This window comes from Rhinatrema bivittatum, chromosome 2 (genome assembly GCF_901001135.1).
Source record: "Rhinatrema bivittatum chromosome 2, aRhiBiv1.1, whole genome shotgun sequence".
NCBI classification, from domain to species: domain Eukaryota; kingdom Metazoa; phylum Chordata; class Amphibia; order Gymnophiona; family Rhinatrematidae; genus Rhinatrema; species Rhinatrema bivittatum.
The window spans coordinates 445473806-445498721 of NC_042616.1; the positions used below are offsets into that span (position 1 = coordinate 445473806).

Sequence of the window (24916 nt, forward strand, 5' to 3'; positions counted from 1 at the left end):
TTTCTCTCCCTGCTCTCGTGTGCCGTCTGACTTGGTCAGGAGAGTGTGAGGCAAGAAGACGTTCCCCTGTGGGGTAATCTTGCAGTTCCCTGGCTTTCGCCTGCAGTAGGACACAACTGTAGTTGCTGTTGCTAGTTAGGACCTCTTCAAAATGTTAGTGGACAAATGAGTGTGAGAAGATTATGACCCTTTGGGAGGAGGGTTCTTATGAGATACTGGTGTGTCATGTCCCACAGGCTCTCACTGCAGGGTAGTGTAATATAATGGGAATTGTCCTTACTTTCCTTTTGTATCAACTCTTACAGCAGTCAGGACCCTCCACCAGGACTGCATGGTGTAATTTGCAATGCAATTTCAGTTTGTTCACACTTTTTCTGCGATCATAGCCCGTACCCAGTGCAAGCTACAACAGGTGGATACATGTGGATAAAGGTGAACCGGTAGATGTAGTGTATTTGGATTTTCAGAAGGCGTTTGACAAAGTCCCTTATGAGAGGCTTCTACGTAAACTAAAAAGTCATGGGATAGGAGGCGATGTCCTTTCGTGGATTACAAGCTGGTTAAAAGACAGGAAACAGAGAGTAGGATTAAATGGTCAATTTTCTCAGTGGAAAAGGGTAAACAGTGGATTGCCTCAGGGATCTGTACTTGGGCCGGTGCTTTTCAATATATATATAAATGATCTGGAAAGGAATACGACTAGTGAGGTTATCAAATTTGCAGATGATACAAAATTATTTAGAGTAGTTAAATCTCAAGCAGACTGTGATATATTGCAGGAGGACCTTGCAAGACTTGAAGATTGGGCATCCAAATGGCAGATGAAATTTAATGTGGACAAGTGCAAGGTGTTGCATATAGGGAAAAATAACCGTTGCTGTAGTTACACGATGTTAGGTTCCATATTAGGAGCTACCACCCAGGAAAAAGATCTAGGCATCATAGTGGATAATACTTTAAAATCGTCGGCTCAGTGTGCTGCAGCAGTCAAAAAAGCAAATAGAATGTTAGGAATTATTAGGAAGGGAATGGTTAATAGAACAGAAAATGTCATAATGCCTCTATATCGCTCCATGGTGAGACCATACCTTGAATACTGTGTACAGTTCTGGTCGCCGCATCTCAAAAAAGATATACTTGCGATGGAGAAGGTACAGAGAAGGGCAACCAAAATGATAAAGGGGATGGAACAGCTCCCCTATGAGGATAGGCTGAAGAGATTAGGGCTGTTCAGCTTGGAGAAGAGACGGCTGAGGGGGGATATGATAGAGGTCTTTAAGATCATGAGAGGTCTTGAACGAGTAGATGTGACTCGGTTATTTTCACTTTCGAATAATAGAAGGACTAGGGGGCATTCCATGAAGTTAGCAAGTAGCACATTTAAGACTAATCGGAGAAAATTCTTTTTCACTCAACGCACAATAAAGCTCTGGAATTTGTTGCCAGAGGATGTGGTTAGTGCAGTTAGTGTAGCTGGGTTCAAAAAAGGTTTGGATAAGTTCTTGGAGGAGAAGTCCATTAATGGCTATTAATCAATTTTACTTAGGGAATAGCCACTGCTATTGATTGCATCAGTTGCATGGGATCTTCTTAGTGTTTGGGTACTTGCCAGGTTCTTGCGGCCTGGTTTGGTCTCTGTTGGAAACAGGATGCTGGGCTTGATGGACCCTTGGTCTGACCCAGCATGGCAATTTCTTATGTTCTTATGTTCTTAGGTCTAATAGCATAATATACATAATATCAATGTAAATACATCATAAAATATAAATAAAAATATAAGATCTATATTAGTCAACCCTAACTCTGAGGAGCTAGAACAGAATGCATAATAAAAACACTAATATCAGAATTCCTCTCCCTTCCCAAGATTCATGTATTAATGATACGATAAGCATAAATAGAAATCCCAAACAAGCCCCCCTGCTAATATCTACTTTTTACCAGACTTTTCATGGAGGTGAGGCCTGGGGAGGCAACAACACATGGAATTTTGCATTATCAGAATTATGTGCATTTTTTTTTTTTAAGAGAAAATATCCACGGTAAAAGCAGGTCCCTAAGCAACTGAGAATTGGTGTAAAGTCTTCAGGTAAAAAAAAATAATAGTACCTCTGGACTTTGCAAGTACCCAATCTTGTTTTCCGTCTTGAACAATTGGAAATGTGCAGAATTTAGGTTTTTAAAATAAAATAAATCAATGATTGTTTTGAAAATTGCCCCATCCCTGTGGAAATAATTATTACCACAATTTAGCAAGATGGAAGGAATTAAAATATTTTTACTATAATTGCGCTCGTTGGCTCCTGGGATGCCAGGTGCCTAGAACTGGTCATGCCGGTCTTACACAAGGATCATCTTATTCCTTGTGTGTGGTGTGACTTGGGGCAATGAGAAGCGGGTCTGAGCTGCTATGCCCGGGGGAAGGGAGTCAAGGCGGGCAATTTCTGTTCCGGGGGGGGGGGGGGGGCACTTGCTTGATGGCGTTTTTTTTGAGGTTGGGGAGAGAGTTTCTTGGTTGCAGTCATTGTACACAGGTGTTACAAATGGCCCAAGATGTTGCTGCACACTGAATGCTTATTCATGTAAAGGGACCGAGAACCAGAAGTGTTTTGGCTGGCCCTGTGGCTGGGAGGAAGTTTACCCAAAGTGTAGTAATCTAACAGGTTGAAGCTATACTGTGCGCTGGCTGCACGCCCGTCCATATCCCCTGATGCAAATCAGGGATTAGCGCATCCAAAATGCGCCTTGGTAATATCGCTCATCCCGTGTGATGGTGGGCCAGACGTTGACCCTCAGGAAGGGCCCAGTGGTAACCCCACTCATGCAGGGGAAGGACAACACAAAAGAAGCACATTGGCAACAGATATTTCTGCACTTACCTAGGGGAAGATCCGATGCCAACTTGCCGTCGACCGTCCTTCCTCCCCAGAGTCCGGTGTGACTGTTACCCCAGGAGAACCCCTCAGCCTCCATGCATCCTGCAAGCATTTTAGGGGCTCCAGATCTGTCCCCCAAGGAACTATGGGCTAGGGTTTTTGCACCTGCCATACAGACTGGTTTCTGTGTAGTGCAAGAAGGCCTGGTACATAATGACAACAAAATCTGGGGGAAACCCCCCCTAGAGGTGAGTCCCTGCCAGGTCCCTAGCAAGGTCTAGAACAAGGTTCTGCTCTGTGCCTTGTAATCTGTTCCCCTGGACTCCGGTGTCCCCTTTTTTTAGGGGGCGGGGAGGGGGCTACCATGGCTAGTTGCCCTGGAGTGAAGCCTTCCTCCACCCAGGAGCTCGCAGGAAGAAGTGCAGTGCTACTCTGGGGGGGGGGAGGGGAGACCTTCTCTGTGGTCCGCCTCTTCCGAAAGGAGGAACTCTGTCCTCATCGCCAGCATTCAGGCAGCCTTGAGGATAGCAACCATCAAGGCAGATTACATAATGGAAGGCGACCCTATCCTACTAGGATGTGCTTAAAGACTTTTCCCTTACTTGAGGCTGTAAGATGGATGTTGCGACAGAATGGGGCTCCCTCAGGGCAGAGGTGATGAGGAAATTTGTATCCCCTCCTTAACGAATAAGAATAAATTGTTGTGGGTCCCAAGAATCAATGCGCTTACATCAGTTGTGGCCCATAAAACCACCATCCTGGTAGAGGGGGGGAGGTATGGCTTTGAACAGGCACCTTTGGCACTGCACACAGGCATCTTCTTGGGCAGAGGCTTTGAGTCTCTCACCAGGGGAAAGCTGCAGGGTCCCCCACTTGGTCAGACCTACCCTCGTTTTCAAAGTACTTCAGGCTGGATATCCAGGACTGGATACCAGGACTGCTTAGGGCAGTCCTGTCTTTCTCCCACCCTTCACAGAGGGGGCAGCTTTAGCATCTCCCAAGTGTAACAAATGGACAGGTCTAGCAGGAGGGATGAGACTTCTGTCTCCAGTAGCTGAGGAACAGGGCAATCCCAAGAATAATGGGTTGGTCTAGCAGGACTCATGGAAAGAAAATGATCAGGTAAGAACAATTTTAGCATAACCGCAACTCCCTCAATAGCCTCCTCAGCTGACCCAGGGAGTGAAAAAGCGGAGCTGAGACTTGAACCCAGGACTTTTTGTGGTAGTTCACGGCACTGATGCTGAGTCTCATTGCCCGTTATATTGTGAAGAACCCGCTTAATTTGCATTTAGAAGTTCTCGTTAAAGGTCTCTTCTCATGCATATAGTGGAGCAGGCTGAGTAACTGGGCCCGTAGAGCTTTACAGTAGCAGGTTATATGTATTGTATGCGGGAGGCTGGATGTTTAAAATCTTTGTGTGCATAGGTGGCGTATACAAAGCTTTCTGGCCTGCAAAGAACAAAGTTTGATGGCTCACTTTTCTGCTTGTCTTTTTTTTTTTTGTATTTTAGTGGCGAGAGTGGCGCGGGTAAGACGGAAAGCACAAAGCTGATTCTCAGATTCCTGTCTGCCATGAGCCAGCACTCGCTGGAGCTTTCGCTGAAGGTGAAGACTGCATGTGTGGAGCAGGCAATCCTGGAGAGCAGGTATGGTACAGAAGTGCATCGCTGCATCCCACAGGGTTACAGGAGGGACTGGATCGTCGCTTGCGAGCATGGTGGGGGCAAGAGTGCCCGGCTTCCTGATTGGCCGTGGTATGGGAGCTGCCTGATACCATAAACTGCCATGGCAGTATATGGTGTGTTGTGTGTCACTGTCACATCTTGAATAATTTAATTTTTTTTTCCTTCAATCTATGTGTGTTTCATAACAGTAATGCAAGCTCCAGATAAGGGACTTCTGAAGGTTATTGGCCTTGGGGGGATGATGGGTCAGACCTGGAAATCTCTTGCCGTCTCTCTTCTCCCATCACCTGTTTCCCCCAGAGATGCTCAGGTTGTCAGCGACAACCGCTTAGCTATTTGGCAGGATTTTTCTCTGTTTTGTAGATGCCCAGGTTCTTCCTTATTTTTTGATCTGTGAAGTGCACAGTTTTTTTAAGCATTCTTCAGAGTACAGGATTTTTGGTTTGTCGAAAATGGTGCTTCCTTGTAACCCGAGTCTCTATGGTGGCTCTGGCTGCCTCCGTGGCCCTCGGACGTGCTGCCTGCAGGCTGAGCGCACCAGAGCTGCCACAGGAGCTACAGCAGACTCTCAAGAATCCACAATTCGCTTGCAGCATTAGGCACTACTCCATAGGGATGAGTACAAAAAAATTGTGTGGCTATTTTTTTTTTTTTTTTTTTACTTTTTTTATTTAATTTTTATGCTGTTTTTATCTTTTTGTGTGTGTGTGTATGCTGAAATGTTTTAGTGCATGCTATTTCAAAACAGTGTGCATAAATTGCTAGAAATAACAAAATGAAATTTCATTTTTTTTTGTCACTTTATTTAGAAAACTACATGAAGCAACATAGGAAATGACATTTCCTACACTTGCACATCCCTATTGCCCCCACCCCCTCCCAATAATGCACATGGATAGTGCTAAAGGAAGTCTTGCCAGAGGTGCTTGCAGTGCTAATAGGGTGTGCAGTGACCTTCCTTTTCAGTTTTCACTGTATTTTGTTCCTGAGATTTCTCAGTCTTTTATTATCACAAACAAAAATGGAAGAAAATCAGTGGGGGGGGAGATAACTCATCATTTTCCATAGATTTTTCTCCCATTTTCCTTAATTATAATAAACATTGAGAAATTCCCATGACAATTTCTTAAAGACTGAAAATATGGATGTGGGAATGAGCAATGTCAGCTTGTGGGGCAGGGAATGTTTATCACGGTAAGACAATGCTCCTTTTATGTCAGTGTGGTGGGACAGGTAAGAAGGAAGTGGGTAACTAGGTGGAGGAGAAATATTTCTCTGAATATTTATGTATTCACGTAGGATAGTGCCATGAAACTATTGCGGTGGAATCCTACTGAGTCACAGATGAAAACCAGGGTAAAACCACATGAGGACAAGACTGTACGATTAATGCAGATGGAATCTAAGGTGTAGATTCCTTTAAGGAGATGCTTTGTCTCTCAGTGCCCATCCTTGGGTGTCTGGCACAAAAGCCAGAACCTGTGCAAGAAGTGGGGAGGATTGATGTTGCTCTGATCATGGCTTTGTGTGCAGTTTCTGGCCCTTTCTCTGCACCTGCAGGGAGGGGCGCTTGCATGCCTCGGTCCCCAGCTCTAACCATTCTCTCCCTTTCACACTTCTCTTCGCAGCCCAATCATGGAAGCTTTCGGCAACGCGAAGACTGTTTACAACAACAACTCGAGCCGCTTTGGCAAGTTCATTCAGTTGAACATCTGTCAGAAGGGCAACATTCAGGGAGGAAGAATGGTAGATTGTATCCTCACTGTTCTTGCTGCCAGGCCTCCTTTACATAACACATGTGCATGGTTGCATGACACACGCGGGGGCGAGGGAATGTGAAAATGACCTGTTGCAGAGAGGGCTTCTTTTCCACCAATATCGTTGCCGTATAATAGGGTGGCAGACAGGAAGGAATCAGGCAGAAAACTCTGGAACTCGTTTTAGAAAGATGGTCCTTGATCTTCTCTTCAACTGCACGAGTATATCTACATGTTATTTACAGCCCGTTCATACTCCATTTTAGCTCAATGAAGTTGAAAACATTCCCTCTGTATTTTGAAACCTGCCTGGACACAGCCAGGTCTTGCTTTCTTCCCCGCTAGAAGTGGCCTTGCAGAAGGGAGGGGGCAGCAGCTAGACGTGTGTGTGTGTGTCTGTATTTGCAACACCCGCGAACGAGCTTTCCTTTGGCTCCTCTCGGGAGAACGCACTTGTGGAACGCTTTTAGAAACATTGTTGAGAGAAGCTGAAATATGGAGAAACACGGAAACCTGAACACAGTTGATTTTGATCCTTTTATGTTCCTTAACCCAGCTTTTTTCCTCCAAACAAAGATTTATTAGAAAAAGTAAGTCCGCCTTTGCTTTAATGTAAACCGCACTTAATAATTTTGTAAAATAGCTTAAATTGAGACCAGCTGACTGGAAGCTGTATTTTCTTTGTTTTAGAACCGAGTAGTAAGGCAGAATCCCGGGGAGAGGAATTACCACATATTCTACGCACTGCTGGCAGGACTAGAAGAGGAGGCGAGAGGTGAGTGGGGCACGGCACACAGCTGATAGGGCTAAGCTGCTTGTCAACGGGATTGTGCTGTGCTCTTCTAACGCTTGGACAGCCTCTTGGAATTTAACCGTGGTAAAGCAGCAAACAGATGGGATTCATGTTATCCTAGCAGGCTCTTCAGATTGCTTGAGCTCATGCGCAGATTGGTCAAGAGCATATCACTATAAGAATTTACTAAACACTGGAGAGCGATTACTGGGCTCCAGTGCACTGGTGGATGATGTAACGTAAAAAAAAAATAGTGTTTCATTGCATCTGTGCATTACTGGAGCAGCTATGCTACCCACACCCCTGCAGAAGGTGAATGCTTATACCTTTTTATGATTTTTCAAAATACTGCATATTTCCGACCTCTTCATTCCTTCACAGATACAAAATTCTGTGTCTGAGTTTGAGCACGATTTAAAAAAAAAAAAAAAAATTTCACCCCATGTCCTTCACAGAAGTGAACTGCTGCACGTTGACATCACTGTGTAAAAAAAAACAAACCCTCTGCGGTGAATGAAACGTGATCCTGTGGGAAGCGTTCAGTGGTTCGCTCCGTTATGGTAACGAGGTCTTTGGCTACAGTTCCAGGAGCCTGCATTGCAGCACCAAAGGAGTCATGAAGGATGGCTTCCATGCTGCCTGATGCGAGGGCCTTCCTGGCTGGGTGCTGCTGGCTCACCAAGAGTTTGCGACACAGAGAAGTCGATCAGACTGACTGCGCTGCTGCTCCGCTGCTGAGCACATCCCTAGTGTTCCCCGGGTAATACCAGCTCGCTTGCCGCCTCCTATACGATGGCTAGTGAGTCAATGTTCCCTGTTGCTGGCCACCTGATGGATGCACCTCAGCAGGTGGGGGAGGAAGAGGCTTTCAGAATGTCTTGCTGGAAATCTCTCCTACCCTTAGATTTTTTTAATTTTTTTATTTCCATTCCACAGACGGATTTAGATTTAATTACTCAACTTTCTAAAGCTCTGTCCGAGGCGAGTTACTGTTCAGGGTGCAGAGAGGGTTTACAGTCCGATGGTATTGTGAGGCAGTGGAAGGCATAGTAACTTATCGAAGGTCACAGTGTGAGTCGGTGGGGAAGAGGCTGGATTAGAGTGCTGCTTCTAGCCACTAAAGTAGTTCTCCACTTCTGGCATCCTAGGAGGCAGTGGGCTTGAGGAATGACCCTCCCTCGGCACTATTTTTGTGCCAACCAGAAGCCCTGCCATCTACCCTCCCTCCCCCAGAGAACCTGATCAAGCTGGTCTTTGGTTCAACAGAAATCCAATTGGAAAGTCACCTGCTAGATATCCATCCGCCCTTGATGGCAGCATGAAGGTTGCCCTTCCGACGAAAGCAGATCGATGCTTCCCTGTTCTCACAGGGTAGCTCTGGTTTATGTACGTTTCGGAGTTGATGTCATGCAGGTTTTGAACAAATACCCTTCCGTACTTGTACCAGCCGCCTGCTCTGATAAGTGCCCCCCTTCCATCCCGAGGTGAAAGGGGAAGCAAAAATGAAGCACAACAGCGTGGACCCTACTGCTAGAAGCGCGTCTGCCCCGAGGCGACCTTGACATGTTTGAGAGCAGGCCTCGGTGGGAGTGGAAAGGAAACCTGCATTTCTTACACCTCGCTTCTCTGCAAATTATCCATTCAGGGTTGATGTACAGCCGGAGATTAGACAGGCTCTTTCAAGGGAATGCATAACGTAAACCACCAGCACCTGTCGGAGGGGAGGGGGTTGGGGACCACCCACGTGCATATACCCAGCATTTGTTTAAATTGCGTTTGGCATTTAAAATCTGAAGGGATAGTCTTTCAAGAATAACTTACCAGGTAATGTGCACTGGAAGTTCTGAAAGGCCTCAGTGACTCTGGGCACAGATGGTAACTGTTAGTACTGGGTGGCTACAGTGGAAGGTGGCTTCACCCTCAGGCATTTTATTTATAAATATTTGATAGTCTGCCTTTTCCAAGTCTGTCCTGAGCTACATGGCAGTCCAATTGAAATTAAATTCCATTTACAATAGTCTTTTTTTTTTTTTGCAGAGGCGTTTTATTTATCTCGAGTGGAGAATTATCACTACTTGACTCAGTCTGGATGCACTGCGGATCAGACAATCAACGACAGGGAAACCTTCCTGGAAGTGCAGGTCAGTCGCCTGGGTGGGTGAGTCCTTGCCGGCGCGAGGCGGATGATGTTCCTCCGGGAGGCCGGTTAGTCCGCTGCTGAAATAAAGGTTCCGGCATGTCCTCAGCCCAGTCCTGCTTTGGCGGGGCTGCGGGGCTGCGCGGTCCACCCTGTTAAAGCTGGCATTTGTGATTGTGAAGGAAAGCCATACGTGTGGCGCTTTCCCTGCCCGTTTTGCACAAGCCCATCGTTTATGTACCCGGGCTTGGGGGCGGGATTAGCACGGAGGTGGCTTCACCTGCAGCGTGAATGTGGTAATAGAGAGCATTGGGTGGTGGGCCCATCCTCTGGTGATTTACTGAGAGGGGGGGAGGCCCGATGACAGGGGCAAAGGGAAGAAGCACCTCTTCCTTTCCAGCCCGTTCCTGGCAGGGTTAGGCCAGAGAAAGGTGTCTGTGTCTGGACGATCGAGTCTCGGCTGGCGCCTCTTGACTTTCCTAGTAGTTGCCAGTGTGTTTATGCTTGCTCTGTGATGCTCTTCCTGATTTAAGTTTAAAAAAAAAAAAAAAACAACAAAAAAAAAAACGGACACATGCCAGTGTGTGGTGGTTTTTTTGTTTGTTTGTTTTTTCCTCCCAAAGAAGGAAAATAAAACACCCAGGATTGATTTTGAGCCAGATGAATGCGGCTGAATTTCACCAGACATTCAAGCACACTAACCTGATAAAAAGGTGCCACTGAATATCTGGCTAAATCTGACCATATCCAAAACAGTCATACATATACCGTATATGGTTAGATTTAGGACTGCCTTTACCCAGCTAAGTAAAGGCTGGGTAATGCCAAATATTGTATTTCTGGGGTAAAGTCAAAAAAACAAAACCCTGTCCTGGGAATTCCATACCGCCTTTCTTCACCCACTAGATTTGTGGGTGTAGTAATTTTATCCCACATATTTACAGGCCGATTCAGTAAAGTCCGCGGGAGAGCGGACGAATGCCCGCTCTCCCGGCGCGCGCACCGGTGGGCCAGTGCACGCGATTCTGTATTTAAATTAGGTGACACGGTAGAAACGGGGAAAAGGAGGCGCTAGGGACACTAGCGCATCCCTAGCGCCTCCTTTTTGTCAGCGGCGGCTGTCAGCGGGTTTGACAGTCGATGCTCAATTGTGCTGGCGTCTGTTCTCAAGCCCGCTGACAGCCACGGGCTTGGAAACCGGACACCGGCAAAATTGAGCGTCTGGTTTTCGGCCCGACAGCCGCAGGCCAAATTCAAAATTTTTTTTTTTTACTTTTTTTACTCTTCGGGACCTCCAACTTAATATTGCTATGATATTAAGTCGGAGGGTGCACAGAAAAGCAGTTTTTACTGCTTTTCTGTACACTTTCCCGGCGCCGGAAGAAATTAGTGCCTACCTTTGGGTAGGCACTAATTTCTGAAAGTAAAATGTGCGGCTTGGCTGCACGTTTTACTTTCTGTATCGCGCGCGCATACCTAATAGGGCCATCAACATGCATTTGCATGTTGAGGGCGATATTAGGTGCTGTGGGTTGGACGCGCGTTTTCCTCCCCTTACTGAATAAGGGGTAAAGCTAGCACATCGAAAACGCGCGTCCAATAGCAGGCTTAACAGTGCGCTCCGTCGGAGCGCCCTGTACTGTATCGGCCTGTTAGCCAGGTAAAGTGGTGGTTGGGGGTGAATTCTGAAACAGTAGAATTACCTGGTTCAAACTTGGTTTTTAGCCAGGTAAAGCTCTTAAAAGTCACCCCAGCTCTCCCAAACTGAGGCCCTGCTCTGTATGAGGGGTTTCTGGATTAGCTGTGCAGCGTACGGGAGGAAAGGGAATGGCTGCGGGTGGGAAGGGAGGTGCTGAAAGCCGGCGGCCGGGAAACACTCTGCATCACTCTTGATAGATTTCCTCAGCTGCTGAATGCCGTTCATCCGCAGCAAAAATAAAAAAACCCCAAATCTCCTGGTCTCCCTTCCTGCCATCGGGTATAATTCTGTTTACGTTGCGAGTGGTGTTCAGTGCTGCCGTTTAGCAGGGGATTTTGTTTCTCCCTGTCACCCCCCCAGTAGAGGGCAGATATGTAAAATGCTTGGTCTGGTTTGCTCACTGCCATTAGGGGAGGGACCTAGGCTTGGTTCCCGGTACAGACTCTGTGCTCCCCGGGCCGGCCGGGGCTGGGGTTGCTGTGAAAGCGGTGTCCCGAGCTCGGGGGGGGGGGAGTCCCCCAGTCATGGTGCAACAGGGACATCTAGTGGTGGGATTGAGAGCCTGTGATTGCAGGGTTTGGGAGGGAGAGGGTCTGTCGCTGCAGTTACTGGGCTCAGTGAGTTGGAGGGGGCATATAAATTAAGGGGGGAACCCCCTCTTTGGGTATTTGTGACTGAAGTCTCACGGCATCTGAGCCCCCCCCCCCCCCCCCCCCCCCCCAGGTTCTGAATGAACTGGATGCCCAAAGGATGAAAGTACTTGGTTAAAAAAAAAAAAGTTTTCACGGTCGTCATCGAGCGTTCACAAAAAGAAATACTTAGGGGATCTAGCAGAGTTATGCATGTACTTTGGCCACATACACACACTACTTTTATTCATTTTTTTTGTTGCGGCAGGGGCAGCGTTACTTCCCTCTGTCTAACTGGTGAATTTAGAAATTGCTTGTTTTGCCAAGCTGCCCAGCCCCTGACTTGAGCGGGCGCTGCGCTCCCTGTGGGGTTAAAGGCGGTGTGGTTTTCCTTGCAGACTGCTATGAAGGTGATGCAGTTCGGCAGCGAGGAGGTCCGGGAGGTGCTCAGGGTTCTGGCTGGCATTTTGCAGCTGGGAAACATTGAGTTTGTCACTGCTGGTGGTGCACAGGTCTCCTCCAAAACAGGTAAGAGTTTCCTCCTCATGGACGTTGGCGGCTCGATCCAAGGGCGTGTCGGGGTGTCGAGGGGACACGCCAGCAGAGTCGATAGGATCTGCATTTTGGACAGCCTTTCATTTTCGTTCAACTCTCCCGTTAACCTTTTTTTTTTTTTTTTTTCACTTTGTCTTGCAAAAATGACCCCCTACGTTTCAATGACATTTCATGACAGTTTGCACGGTGCTCCTTGAAGTGTAACGTTACAGCACCAGCGAGCGTACATGCCTTCCAATGACCCGACTGCCTGAAGCCAGCCCTCCCCCCACCCCGACCCCCCACTCACCTCCTCTGAGTCTCGAGTCGCACAGGGTCGATATGCACAGTGCAGCGGCAATTAAACTGTTCCCTGCCAGGTCTGGAAGAACATTTCCTTGAAGCAGGTGTATATTTTTTAACCTTAAAATAAAAAAAAGACTACTTATTCCAAAGCACAGACATGTTTAAAAGTTGCATGTTCGGTGTAATATGTTTATACATGCTGTTTGCAGGGGTCCCCCATTATACTGGGTTTGCTCTGCTGAGCCCCCTCAGTCCTTCTGCCATCCGCGGAGCTGCTGACGCTTACAGCAGAGCAGTGCAATGCGCTCCTTCGCAGCGTGAGCCTTCCCCTTTTTTTTTTTTTTTTGCTCTCATCTGTGCTTTCTCAGTGCCAGCATTTGGTGTTCACCTTCGCTCTGCAGAGGTCCTCTAGTCACAGTACCTCTTCGCTTCAGAGCATTTTGTCAGCTAAAAATGGTAAAATAAGAATATTTTGTGTTTTCCCAAAGTCTGCTTACAGTATCCATCTGTCACCATTGGAAAGTTTTTTTTTATTTTTTTACTTTTTTTTTTTTTTTTTTTTTTTAAATTACTGAGCCTGGTTTAAAGTCTTGTCTTTTGGGGGAGGGGATTATAAAATGCAGGGTTCCTGTCTAAATCTTTGGATGATGACAAAAGGTATTGGTCATTTTGGCAACAAGTGAAGGAAACTGTTTAAAAACTCAAGAGGGTGGGGGGTCCTATCTGTCTCATTCTGGCGATGATCTGTGAGCTCATGCTGTTCATGAGCCTAGATTCAGTGGCTGCCCGATCCGCATGTTAAGGTGGCTGTGCCCCCCCCCCCCTCCCGATCCTAAGTAGAGCAGTGTGGAGTGGGACAATCCTGCTTAGCTTGAGCTTTGCCTGGGACTGAGAGCCTGCCTGGCACTGGTTTCAGCAGAGGTCAATCATTCTGTGAAGTGGAGCCTCTCGTCTGCCCTGCTCTGCTTGTGCAGTGATTCTTATGTGATATCCCTTCTGCTCTTTAAAAGAAACATTTTGGCTGTATTTCCTTCACTTTTCCCCCATCTAATCTTTATTATTTTTTTTCCCCATCTCAGCTCTTCCAGTAAAGAGCTAATTCTGCTTATTTTTGCTGGCTGAGTACTGGAAGGGAAACTGCCTCCATGACACATCCTTTCAGCTTGGCTCATATGCCAGCAAGGGTGGGTGGGCAAACTGGATAATTATCCTCTTTACTGTCCCTTGGAAGCCCAGGCATGTCGCCATCGGTCATCCAGGCCCTGAAGGACAGGGGACCCTCACCCTGGGCTCCTGTGCCATAGCACCTGATGCTACAGGGACTCATCAGAGCCATCCAGAGCTCGAGAGACCAAAGGATTTCACCCATTCCAGGTCTAGGTCAAAGCTGTTTTGGAGAGGGGGGGAGGGGGTCTTTCAAGCTCTTGGCCAGGCTTTTGATGAAAGGATAAGCAGGAGCACGTGCTATAACATGTTGCAATGCAAGAAGGACACTGAAGTTTTGTGCCAAAGGTGTTTTGCACTTTGAGGTTTGTCTGCTGCAAAATCACCAAGCACACCAACCCATGTTTCCACCCTAGCCCAGCTGAGGTCAAACTCAGAAATGTGCTAGAGGCTCTAAACCCCCCCAACTGAGTGGGATGTAGGCATCTGTCTTTTCGATGTGGTGGTGCAGGTGCGCCTCTGGATGACACAGCCATTTTTGGATGAGTTCCAGTGCACCTTAGCCCGAAGGATACACCAGTAGCTAATTACAAATGGAGACAACTGTGGTAGCATAAAGCACTATTAAATCTGGTACGTTAACAGTTTTCTTTGACACCCCCTTTTTTTTATTTTTTATTTTTTTATTGCTCCTAGCTCTAGGGAGGTCGGCCGAGTTGCTTGGGCTGGACTCAACGCAGCTGATTGAAGTGTTGACTCACAGATCAATGATACTCAGGGGAGAAGAGATTTCAACACCTCTCAATATAGAGCAGGTAAGGATGGAGCACTGGGGATCACTCACGTTTGAAAATAAATGGGCAGTACTGCGCACACACAATAGTGACTTATGTGCAGATAGAGGCAGAGGATCGGTGTTTACACCACTGGGTTCGGTCTGCACAGTCCATCTGCAATGAGAAATCAATAAGAGGGGCTGGAAGTTGTTGTGATATTTTTATTAATTTAGTATTGCTGGCGTCCATGGAGCTGTGACACCAGCAATACATATCCTTTGTTTTTCTCTCTGCTGCAGCAGCAACCAAAAATCTGACGGAAACATGCAATATGCCATTTTAATCGGCATTCAAAATGGAATTAAACATCATATAAGTAATAGTTGGTGTTCCCACCGTTAGCTTGCAAAACGGCTTTAAAACGAGCGGGGTAACAGGTTTGTTTTTTTTTCCTCTGGTTGTTGCTGGAATTTTCAATAATCTTTTGGCTTTCTTGAGACAATTTTAGTGGTTGACCATCACCAAATTCCGTAAAACACTCGTCGGCAGTCTTGCCCCATGTCACCTGAACCCAGCTTTTGCTTCAACCTAATTTTTCGGCAATCCGCTTTTTCATAAAGTTTGCTCCAGTATCACACGCCTCATGAAATGCAATACACTTAATAAGGTCAATCTGATGCCGTTTTTCGCTATCATACGTTCTGACCATAAATAATAAATTTAAGTGATGATTAAGGTACTGTTTAATTTCAAATTGAATGGCCTACAAAAGTTATATTAGTGGGATAATCCAGTGGGGTGCTAGAGGGGGAGGCAAAGGTTGTGCAACACCTGGTACAGTGTGTGTTGTCCTGCAAGATGTCTTAATTTTTAAATAACTATTATAAAATGAAAAGCTCTGCTGTTAATTCACTCATACCTGTCAGTCTGCAATACTTTTTATCCATAACGCAAATACATTCACATTCATGTGTGCGCGTGTATTTTAGCACGCTTAAAATAAGATGAAGTAGTGTGGTTGTCGTGTTAGACCCTTTGAATGCATGGGAAGTGAAGGTGAATGAAAACAAAAAATATCAATACCTTTGTATTGGACTAAATATGTTTCTTTACTAGCATTTCTTTTACCACAACAAAAATACCAACTTGCTTTTAGATGACAGTCCCCATAGACGCTAGAGCTGACAGTCTGCATTGAAATAACGAGTGCTTCATCGAGTCACCCGATAAAGCACTTGTCGTTTTAATGGTGACTCTCATCTCTGGCGTCCATGGGGACATTTGTCTAAAAGCACAAGTCTGCATTTGTAATGCTTTTCAGCCCCTGAAGCAGTTTTCTCGAAACATGATTCCATGTCTGGCTTATTTATTAAATGACTTTCGAGCACTGCACAGACTTCCATTCCTGGACATACCCAGATCAGTCCAGATCAGGGGGTCATGCACTCTCACCAGCAGATGGAGGCAGAGAACAAAACTTTGAGGCACTGCTATATACCAAGTGTGCCACCTGCAGCTCCGGGCTGTATGGGGACTTTTGCCTAAAAGCACAAGTTGGCGCTTTTGTAATGCTTTTCAACCCCTGAAGCAGTGTTCTCGAAACATGGTTCCATGTCGGGCTTATTGATTAAATGATTTTCGAGCACGGCACAGACTTCCAATATACGGATATTACTCTTTCGTTTTATGAGCAACAAAATATTTCATTAAAAAGTTTAAAAGTAATGTTCTGTGGGACCTATGATTATCTATGACTGATATGGTGGTAGAAATGTCAGATTTGACTAAATAAACTGCTTGGTGTTATAAAGGTCCCTTTACTCTTTTGCAGTGCCTTTATGGTTAATGTTTGAAATTATATAAATTTATCATCCAAGTGTTTTTCCACATTTGTATTGATTGCTTGCTACGCTATTGGCTTTGGACTGTTTCTATGTGATTAAAAAAATAAACATCAACAAAGAATAGATCATGGTCATATGTTTACTAAATGTAGAAGCATAAGTGTCTTTTAATGCTGTAAATATATATTTAGGACTGCCACCAAGTCAGCTAATACCAGTCATGGGTATGCTGACAACAAACAGTCTTTTTTTTTTTTTTTTTGTAATTTTTTTTGAAATGCACATAAAATAAGCAATTCTCGAATTGTATCGATTGTGACTTGTATACACCATGTTCACAATGTCTGAAATGAAAACTAGTGAGCAAAAGCAGTTGATATTGTCCAAAAAATCATTAATATTTTGCTGAGAAATTCTGAAGAAAGCCCTGACATGGTTCCATGTTTTGGATGTCACCTGCTTCAGGAGGATCTTATTCCTTGACAATATATACTCACATGTAGGCAGTCCAAACCATACTCTAATAACTTTAAAAGTCTGTTTTGTTTTTTGGTTTTTTTTTCTTGGGCATGTTTTTTGATTTATACAAAAAATAAATATTACCATTCCTCAAAAAAACAATAGAATCACGAAACAGAGATTTCATTAATAGTAGTAAAAACACATGAAAAAAGAATGTAATTCAAAACGGTAAACAAACAGAATAACAAATTGAAAACTCACATATTCATTTTCCAAATAGCAATAAAATATTTCAAAACACTCATTAAATAATTATTAAAACACACAATTTTTTTAAATCCCCCTGCTTTTCCATACCTGGGAACCTTTGCTTTCCTAATGCCATGAGATTGTCATGATTTAGCAGGAAGTGAAGGAGGTTTGCACACAAATTTTTAGCTCTTTCACACATGCCCTTCCTCTTTCTCTCACACACCACATACTCTCGCACACATTCTTGGCCATACTCATGCACAAAGATGCTCTTTCTCTCACATGTGCTGTCACATGTACACGCATGCATATACATACACTCATTCTGCCATACTGTCATACACATATGCTGTTTCTCTCTCTCTCTCTCTCACATACGTACACCCACACACACAATTCCCCCTTCTCTATAAGTCCTTCCCCCTCTTGAAATAGCAGCAGCCACCTTCATCCCCTGCAGCCAACAGGACTTCTTAGTCGACCCAGCTCTGGCCTAGAGCTCCTTCCTGCAGAGTAGGTCATAAAAAAGCCTTCTCTCTCCCCAGGCCCCACCGGTGATTCCAGTAGGGCCGCGGTGTTGCTGCTCCTCAGAGCGACATCACTGGCCAGTACTATGGTGGTCTTCAGGTAGCGGCACCTGTGGCTGAGGCCATATTGGCTATAGTCACGCTATGGCTTTGCTTTGAAGGCAGCTTTCATAGGCCTCAGGATTGGCGTCTCAGCCGTCACTCCACAGTGACGCTTACTAGCTGGCTGATACAGGGGCGGCTCAAGGCAATCTGCTGCCTGAGGCGAGGGAAGAAATGATAGTTTCCTCCCCTCTTGCCCTCAGAGGCGTGGCCCAGGTCAACTTACTGAGATGGCAAGGAGGTGGTGTCCCTTGGAGTCTGGTCCTTTCAATGATTTGAAATGCTGGGGAACTGGGCAGGCAGGGGTCAGAGTTCCCAGAGGTGTGGCAGATAAGTGTCAGTGATATTTCCAAGAAGCTGGCAATCCTGCCACACTCTCGAAACTCTACCTTCTGCTTCCCACTCTTCCCCCGTAGTTGCACCCTGGGGAAGTGGAAGACGGATGAATGGTAAGGGTCTGTGCATGGCGCACAATTTCAGGACCAATGGAAAGGATATTAGGTGTTTGGCAAGCCTTACACTCTTATGCTTCCCCCATTCCCTCAGCTCTCACCACACATAATTAAAATTGTGCATGAATAACAGATTTTACATAAAAAAGGACATTTAAAGTTCAGTCTTCTGATGTAAAAATATCACTTACAACGATATTTACATGCAATGCTGTGATGCCAGTGAGAAAACCCTGCAAAAAAAAGACTTGGAGCCCATATGATATTATACATATTGTAAAGTGTTCGGTTTGAGTTTAGCCCTCAAAACGCCATGAATAAACTGAGCTACAGTTACAATATAGTAAACCTCCAATACCAAAACTGCATTGTCAGCACTCAAACAATAAAAATCCTACCCATGAAAATGCAACATTGCAAATATTACACCAGGCTCTAAAATACCAATATACCCCCTGTTAAGAAAACAGAACAAGATAGCCTGTTATAGACCCCTACACAGAAACTATACAATAGCAGAATACCATACTTCCGTCACACACCAGAACACAGATAGACCCTCACCAAATACAGCAAAAATTGACCATAAAGTACAAATAGAAATTTGCAGACAAAACCTGAACTGGAAATCACTAAAAACCAGACGCTGTATGCAGTGCAACAATAGAAACAATGGCAACAATGGAAACAATAAAATCAGGAAATATAAAAGTCATAAGAAAACTGACGAATAGAATAACATTCTAAAGTTAAATTCATATAAAAATTTTCAACATTCCTAAAATCCAATAAAATATGTAAAAAAAAAAAAAAAAGACATATCAAATGACATCCAATAATTAAAAGTAATAAAGATAAAGTAAATTCCAGCTTTCCATACCTGGAAACTTTTGATTTCCAGTCACTCTGAAATTGTTCTGGATTAGTGGGGAAATGGGGGGCTACACACAGACCTTGTCCTGCTCGGACAGCCTATAGCTAGGGATTCACCCATGTGAGGACTACCATCCTGCTTGTCCTCAGAGAAAGCAGAGTTGCTTACCTGTAAAAGGTGTTCTCTGAGGACAGCAGGATGTTATCCCTCATGAAACCTGCCCACCTTCCCTGGAAGTTGGTTCTCCATGTATTAGCTATATCATGGTCTGAGAGACTCTGCCATGGGGCAGGGTGATGACTACAGCTGCACCTGCTTAGTAGGGCATGTTTGAAAGTTCTAGATTCTTTGAGATCAAAGTTCCATCTCGGGCTCCATCCGATGATGTCACCCATGTGTGAGGACTGACATCCTGCTGTCCTCGGAGAACACCTGTAAGCAACTCTGCTTTCTGACCATAGGAATTTTTCCAGCTCAATACTTATGTGCTTAACAGCACTAGCAAGCGCTAGAAGCAGCAGTAAGAAATTTTAGCTGTTGGCAAGGGTATTTTTATGAACCTTTGTAACAAAATGTGTAATTTAAGCATGCTTACTCCATCTTCAGTCTGACTTTGGTAAGACAAATGCACGAGATTTGACCATGTCTTTAATTTTCCATTGTCTGTGCCAATGTATCTCCCCCCCCCTCCCCCCCCCCCCCCGTAGGCAGTGGACAGCAGAGATTCAATGGCTATGGCACTTTACTCCCAATGCTTTGCATGGATTATTAAGAAAATAAACAGCAGAATCAAAGGCAAAGATGACTTCAAGTCCATTGGAATCCTGGATATTTTTGGATTTGAAAACTTCGAGGTACTTTGGGGGGGCGAGGGAAGATGTCTATAGCTGGGCTGCTATGCTTCCTCTTACCTCCATTGAGATTGCTTCTTGTGAAATCCTCCCGGGATACTGAAACCGCATAGCAAGACGGTGTGTTTGTACGTGTGCCATCTGCTGCGCATGGAGAGGTTCAGAAATGATTTTTGAGCATGTTAATTTTCAACTCCACAGGTTAACCGGTTTGAGCAATTCAGTATCAACTATGCAAACGAAAAGCTCCAAGAATACTTCAACAAGCATATTTTTTCCCTGGAGCAGCTGGAGTATAGCAAGTAAGATTCGCATGCTGCATGGCGTGGTCCTCGAAGGGCCGTCCCTTCTGGCTGGGTGGCTCTCCCTTGACAGGGATTTTGTCTGTTTTTTGCACTGATTGGTTTACCATTAACATGTTGTGCCTTTACCTGTTTCAGAGAAGGTCTAGTGTGGGAAGACATTAACTGGATTGACAACGGAGAGTGCTTGGATCTGATTGAGAAGGTAATGAAGTTTCATAAATCTCGTACGGGTGCTTGTTTTCAGAATACCAGGTGGTGCCGAGAGCCATCTTTCTCCTACTCTATGCCCGTGACAAAAAAATAAAAAGGGAACTAGGGTCCTCTGCCATTATTTTGGCTTGGTAAGCTTGTGAAATAAACTGTAGTAGATGTGCAAAGGGCTTAAGGATCTTTTATATCTCTTTATCCCACATGGTGGCGGTGATTAATATTTTGGGAGATGGATGAATTTTTCGGTGGTGAAAGCAAATCTGTCCTTGCACTTCCTAAGACTCCTTTCCATCCCCTTTCATCTAGTTCTCCCCAAAATATTATCCCTACCATGGCAAGGAACATCTAGTAGTAATTGGAGTACATTGTCAGCAAGTATCTGTGGCATGCTAAGGAATTTTGCAGCATTTTAATAACTTGGGGTAGGGTTCTGTGGACAGTATTTTGATAATTCTCACAGATTTTTCCCATTGTCTGTAACAATTAATTCTGAAAACTTTGGGACTACTCTACAAATTTCTTGCAAGCTTAAAAGTTTGCATTTTGTGTGTCCAGAAATGCAATGATGTTTGTTGATGGTTTGCAGCATTGCAATTTAGGTAGAAAGGCTTGGAAAGCTACCTGTAGCTTTTCAGACAATGATTGGGGCAAGGCAAGAAAGGAGGAAACATCCACTCTGAGGTCTCCAGCAGTCCAAATTCCTGAGAAAGGTGCATCTCATGATGAACTGCTTAACCATTGCATTGGAAAGGCTGTGAGAAATCTTGGGTTGTAAGCCCATAGGGGGAGAGTCCTTCAGCTATCCATGCCTGTTTGTCTTAGTTGCTTATTCTGTATGTTTTGATGTCCTCATTTTTCTGGATGCACCATACATAGAGGAGTACATTTTCAAAGATGAGGGTACCTTCTAGGTGTGTACAAATACTTAACCCGCCTAAATAGCCATGTGTGGGTAAGTGGAATTGTAGGTGCTTGAAAATAGGGCGTGTGATCTCATAATGTGCGTGTTTTTTTGTTGCATAGAAAAGGGAGGAGGGGCATATTTTGAAGACGTGTTTGCAAACTGTGTGCGAACATTGAATTTCCCAAAAAGCGCAAGAGCCTTAAGCATGCTGCTGACTTTCAGCATGTATTAGCACATGCCCTTATGCGTTTCAATTGCAGGCACAAAGTGCATGAGGACTTTGTGTTAAAAAGTCTTCATTTCTGCAGTCTGGAAGTACACGGTCTCTTTGATAGGCACCCTATTGTAAACTGGCTTGACAGTGTATATAGTGCTGTCTCCTGATGGAGCTTTAATAATAATTTTAAACAGGCAGTGTCAAGGTATTGTGTCTCAATATCACTTTTCCTACACACAAGTAATATTTTAGGCTTGAGCCTGCTCTGTTCATGGAGTTAAACAAATTGTTCTGTCCTAGAGCAGCTGCTGTGTTTCTTGTCTGCCTTCTATTTTCTTTGCTGCCAAAAAATGCTAAATGCAAACCTCAAGGTTTGAATGTCCTGCCATACCGAATGGCAAAACTATAACCAGATAAGAAAGAGGCAGCACAGGGGATGCTCTGTGGGGATGGAGGGGTGGCTTATGTTTATCCAGCTAATGCTGGTCGGAAGAGTTCTTCTAAAGTTAGCTGGATTAAAAAAAAAAGAGTTGCTGAGCAGCAGCAGCTGATACATCCCAGTCCCACAATATGAATAAAAAATGTTGTGCAGCCAAGCAGACTCTCTCTCAATCTCTTCAATATAAGCAAATCTGGTAGTGCCTCTCTGTCCCCAATTTAAAATTGTCCTGTGGTAAATGATGCTGATCTCCCCAAACCCTCCGCCCCCCCCCCCCCCCATCCTGTACCTTTAAAAATATTTTAACAAAAATCCTCACCCCCAACCATCCAAAACATTTGAAAGCAGAACTGGAATGGGGAGAAGCTGTTCCCTTTTCCCATTCTAATGAAATCTAAGTGTCGGGTGAAGTTATGACCACTAGATCTTCCAAACAGGAGAAGGAAAAACAGACGTCTGCAGATTCTAAAATGGCACTTTATTTAACCCATGTATTATTGTATTGTAAGCACTTTTTTATCTTTGTTATTACTTATCTCTTTTATAATTTAATTTATTCTTTCTTTCTTTTATCTGTTCTGTAAACCGTTGTGATTGGCCACAGAACGACGGGTATATAAATACAATAAATAAACGTGGGTCTGAAACAGCAGAGATTAATCCGGGAAAGTCTCCACAGCAGTGATTGTGGCTACGGACTATAAGTTAGAAAAATGTAATACCCTCTGTAATTGTGATGGATGAAAAGTTCTCAAGAGTTTGCGCTGTGGTTCACTGATTTAGAGACTGGGGCGGCAGAGATGAGCCAGAAAGGGCATGAGCTGGAGTTACTCATGGCAGGACTTCAGAATGTGATGAAGGCTGCACAAAAATAATGGAGGACCTTAAGCAGAGGAGTTGCAGGAAAAATATAAAGGTCCTAGGTATTGTGGAAAATGTGCCAGAATTTGTGGCTGGGATGTTTTTCATATATGGCTGTTAAAGGAACTTGAACTAAACAACCAGGTACCATAGATAACATTTTTGAGAGAGTACTTCGCATTGGGGATAAAAACACGGTGGGCGATAGGTGGATAACAGTCATAAAGTGCAGCTGATGAAGGCCTACTGGAAAAGGTCAGATCTGAAATATGAAGGGAAGGAAGATCTTGATTGACTATTCTGCTGAAGTAGCGGCTACTTGCCAGGAAATGTGCTCCTCCGTGTTTCAGAAAAAAAAATACAATTTTGCCTTTATGTTCTGCAGTACTAAGAATTACTCTGGATGGACAAAACTAGAAATTTGACTCGGCGGGAGAGACCTGGAAGTTTCTCCATGCCAAGGGCGTTGCAACCTGATGTGAACTGAGCTTGGCCTTGGTGATGCTTTTGTCCAGGATTTACCTCTTGAGGGTGATGTGACATTTATTCTCCTAGAACAAGCAGGATGGGAGTCCTCACACATGGGTGACATCATCGGATGGAGCCTGGCTTGGAAAACTTGTCAAAGTTTGTGGAACTTTGAGCATACCGAGCATGCCCTAATCCACACATCCAAGCGGGGGCCCTCTTCAGTCTTCTTTTTTTTCCCCCGTGCAGCTTTTGTCTGTTTGCCCTCACGAAGCTGCCCACCTCCCCTGGGAGTTTGTTTCTCCATGTACATAAGAACATGCCATACTGGGTCAGACCAAGGGTCCATCAAGCCCAGCATCCTGTTTCCAACAGTGGCCAATCCAGGCCATAAGAACCTGGCAAGTTCCCAAAAACAAAGACTATTCCATGTTACTGTTGCTAGTAATAGCAGTGGCTATTTTCTAAATCAACTTAATAGCAGGTAATGGATTTCTCCTCCAAGAACTTATCCAATCCTTTTTTTAAACCCAGCTACACTAACTGCACTAACCAAATCCCCTGGCAACAAATTCCAGAGTTTAATTGTCCGTTGAGTGAAAAAGAATTTTCTCCGATTAGTTTTAAATGTGCCACGTGCTAACTTCATGGATTGCCCCCCTAATCCTTCTATTATCCGAAAGAGTAAACGGATTCACATTTACCCATTCTAGACCTCTCATGATTTTAAACACCTCTTTATCATATCCCCCCTCAGCCATCTCTTCTCCAATCCGAAAAGTCCTAATCTCTTTAGTCTGTCTTCATAGGGAAGCTGTTCCATCCCCTCTATCATTTTGGTCACCCTTCTCCATCGCAACTATATCTTTTTTTTTGAGATGCGATGACCAGAATTGTACACAGTATTCAAGGTGCGGTCTCACCATGGAGCGATACAGAGGCATTATGACATTTTCCATTTTATTCACCATTCCCTTTCTAATAATTCCCAACATTCTGTTTGCTTTTTTGACTGCTGTAGCACACTGAGCCGACGATTTGAATGTGTTATCCACTATGATGCCTAGAGCTCTTTCTTGTGTGGTAGCTCCTAATATGGAACCTAACATTGTGTAACTATAGCATGGGTTATTTTTCCCTATATGCATCACCTTGCACTTATCCACATTAAATTTCATCTGCCATTTGGATGCCCAATTTTCCAGTCTCACAAGGTCTTCCTGCAGTTTATCACAATCTGCTTGTGATTTAACTACTCTGAATAATTTTGTATCATCTGCAAATTTGATTCTCACTTGTCGTATTTCTTTCCAGATCATTTATAAATATATTGAAAAGTACGGGTCCCAATACAGATCCCTGAGACACTCCACTGCCTACTCCCTTCCACTGAGAAAATTGTCCATTTAAACCTACTCTCTGTTTCCTATCTTTTAGCCATTTTGTAATCCACGAAAGGACATCGCCACCTATCCCATGACTTTTTACCTTTCCTAGAAGCCTCTCATGTATTAGCTATATCATGGACTGAAGGACTCTGCCTAGGGGCCAGGGTGATGACTAAAGCTGCACATGCTCAGTAGGGCATGTTTGAAAGTTCTAGATTCTTTGAGGTAAAAGGTCCATGCCAGGCTGCATCTGATGATGCCGCCCATGTGTGAGGACTAACATCCTGCTGTCCTCTGAGAACACCTGTTACAGGTAAGCAACTCTTTCTCCCATAACTAGGAAAGTGAGAGTAGCCATATTCATAAATAAAGTGCTGACAGCTGTCTAGGGAAAGTTATTC

The 24916-nt window shown here is 44.5% G+C and overlaps 1 protein-coding gene across 2 annotated transcripts in view; it reads left to right on the forward strand.

Annotated features, from left to right (window-relative positions):
- Window positions 1–24916, forward strand: part of MYO10 (myosin X) — a 434555-nt gene that overhangs the window by 262722 nt on the left and 146917 nt on the right. For both annotated transcript variants that reach the window (XM_029590330.1, XM_029590331.1), the window contains exons 5-14: window positions 4391–4525; window positions 6193–6317; window positions 6898–6911; window positions 7012–7096; window positions 9152–9255; window positions 11978–12107; window positions 14280–14398; window positions 19580–19726; window positions 19925–20025; window positions 20164–20230. In XM_029590330.1, the coding sequence (XP_029446190.1) occupies window positions 4391–4525; window positions 6193–6317; window positions 6898–6911; window positions 7012–7096; window positions 9152–9255; window positions 11978–12107; window positions 14280–14398; window positions 19580–19726; window positions 19925–20025; window positions 20164–20230 (1027 nt within the window). The remainder of the gene's footprint in view (window positions 1–4390; window positions 4526–6192; window positions 6318–6897; window positions 6912–7011; window positions 7097–9151; window positions 9256–11977; window positions 12108–14279; window positions 14399–19579; window positions 19727–19924; window positions 20026–20163; window positions 20231–24916) is intronic.